This window comes from Sphaeroforma arctica (genome assembly GCF_001186125.1).
Source record: "Sphaeroforma arctica JP610 unplaced genomic scaffold supercont1.5591, whole genome shotgun sequence".
Taxonomy (NCBI): domain Eukaryota; class Ichthyosporea; order Ichthyophonida; genus Sphaeroforma; species Sphaeroforma arctica.
Genome location: NW_014034967.1, coordinates 1 through 1,919, shown reverse-complemented (window position 1 = coordinate 1,919; position 1,919 = coordinate 1). Strand labels below are relative to the sequence as shown.

The 1,919-nt window shown below is 43.6% G+C and overlaps 1 protein-coding gene across 1 annotated transcript; it reads right to left on the bottom strand.

The window, feature by feature from the left end:
* Positions 1 to 251: 251 nt before the first annotated feature.
* On the bottom strand, positions 252 to 1,772 carry SARC_15088 (hypothetical protein; the record flags this gene model as incomplete). Its single annotated transcript, XM_014290783.1, has 3 exons — positions 252 to 410; positions 916 to 1,019; positions 1,650 to 1,772. Coding segments are annotated over 3 exons (386 nt in total), but the record flags the coding sequence as incomplete, so codon positions are not given.
* Positions 1,773 to 1,919: the final 147 nt, after the last annotated feature.

Sequence of the window (1,919 nt, the reverse complement as noted above, 5' to 3'; positions counted from 1 at the left end):
AATGTGTGTGTGTATTCTGGCTGTCGTAGATGGAGCGCGCATATATGTAAAGGGAATGCAAGACAGCTGGAACTGAGGTGTCACGATGCAGATAAACCGCTATTCCCGACAGTTAGTCGTTTGACAAGTGCTCACAGCGTATTGAGACACGGACCACTGTCCCATTAACATAAACAGTTGTTATACTATACCAAGGTAACTTAAATAATAATTGACAACAGAGTGCTTTGACTTTACCCCCGTGCACTTACAGTGTATTGAGACAGATAACACTGCCGAGTGAGTGTGCCAGGATAGACACCTCACCGTCAAAGTCTGGGTACTTCTGTATGAACGCGTTATACTTTGCGTTGAGATCCTTCACCGCTTCTTGATCGATGAACTTTTGGAATCTGGCCGTCATGTAGTACCTGTGTTCGTAAGTAATCAGTTCCCCCAGTGGAGTGGGATAGTTGGTCTCAGGCGGGATTAACTTGTTCAAAGTGGAATGCACTAGTTCCAAAGAGACGAATTAGTCTCAAGGGACACGAAATAGTCACTAGTGGGCTGGATTAATACTTAATCCGTAGGTAATTAGTTCCCCCAGTGGAGTAGGATAGTTGGTCTCAGGCGGGATTAACTTGTTCAAAGTGGAATGCACTAGTTCCAAACGGACGAATTAGTCTCTGGAACGGGTTCAATGCAGATAGGAATCAGAACAAATGTCCCAGAGTTTCAGTACATGCCGCTCGCAAATAGATGACAAGATGTGAACCAAAAAAACAACAACTCAAGTGTTTCGTATGTAGACGCGAACAGATCAGCGATAGTCCAAAGCATAGGAGTATACATACATACAGAATGCTATATACGTAGACATGGTATTGTATACGTTTGCAACGGACTATACATGCAACGCATATAAATAGGTCATACATTATATCGAGGCCTCTATCTTGGACAAAATCACGCACGGACGAACCGCCAGTCACAGGCGCACACATCTGGACCAGGCGGAAGATCTCCAAATCTTTGAGAGCCTGTACATTGTATGGAAAACATCTCAGCCAGTGCAATACTGATGGTGTACGCTGAAGTTCCCATATAAATGCAGATATAGATTTCTGATTCTTTTGAGAACCTGAGCCTTGCACATATGGGAATTCAGACTGTTTATTACAATCTCAGCCAAAACAAAAGTTCTAATATAAATTAAACTATAGATGTCTAACTTTTTGAGGACCTGTATGGTGAACATGGGATATCATACGTACGCCGACATCCCCATAGTAGCACATATGCAGATTTCTATCGGTTTAACTGCCTGTACGGGGGATGGGATTGTCAGCCCAGTCAGTACAATACAGGCAATGTATACCGAAGCTCCAATATTCACACTGGTATAGTTTTTTGATTTGTATGGGGAATGGGATCATCATTCGGCCTGTGCGATACTGAGGAAGCAGGTTGAAGTTCTCTTGTAATATCCCATGCGTGCATCCCTTGCCAATCTATTGACTCTTATAACTTATACAAATCTATCCGGGGTTCATGGATACAACAACAACAACACGACTGAAGTGAGGGCAGACGTGTTAGTTGCAGCAGTAGACTCTGCGCAATTGCTATGCCTGTGCAATCCACGCAGCCACGTGACTACTAATACACACCTCTTTCCATCGACAGGGGATCACGTGATAGTTGAAAGGTATGTCACGGTAGAGCGTTCGCTTCACAGAGTTCATTCCGGCTGTGCGTGTGAGATACGAAACGGCGTAAGCACGTAAACACATCTTATTTGGACGCCCAAAATAATCATATGTATCCACCTGTACGATATGCTGCATGAGGTGGGTTCATTGCAGTTGGTATGATTCAGGACAATTAAGGTCCAAAAATAAGCAAAGAGAACAGAACTGCCGATACGTATTAGGTCGAGA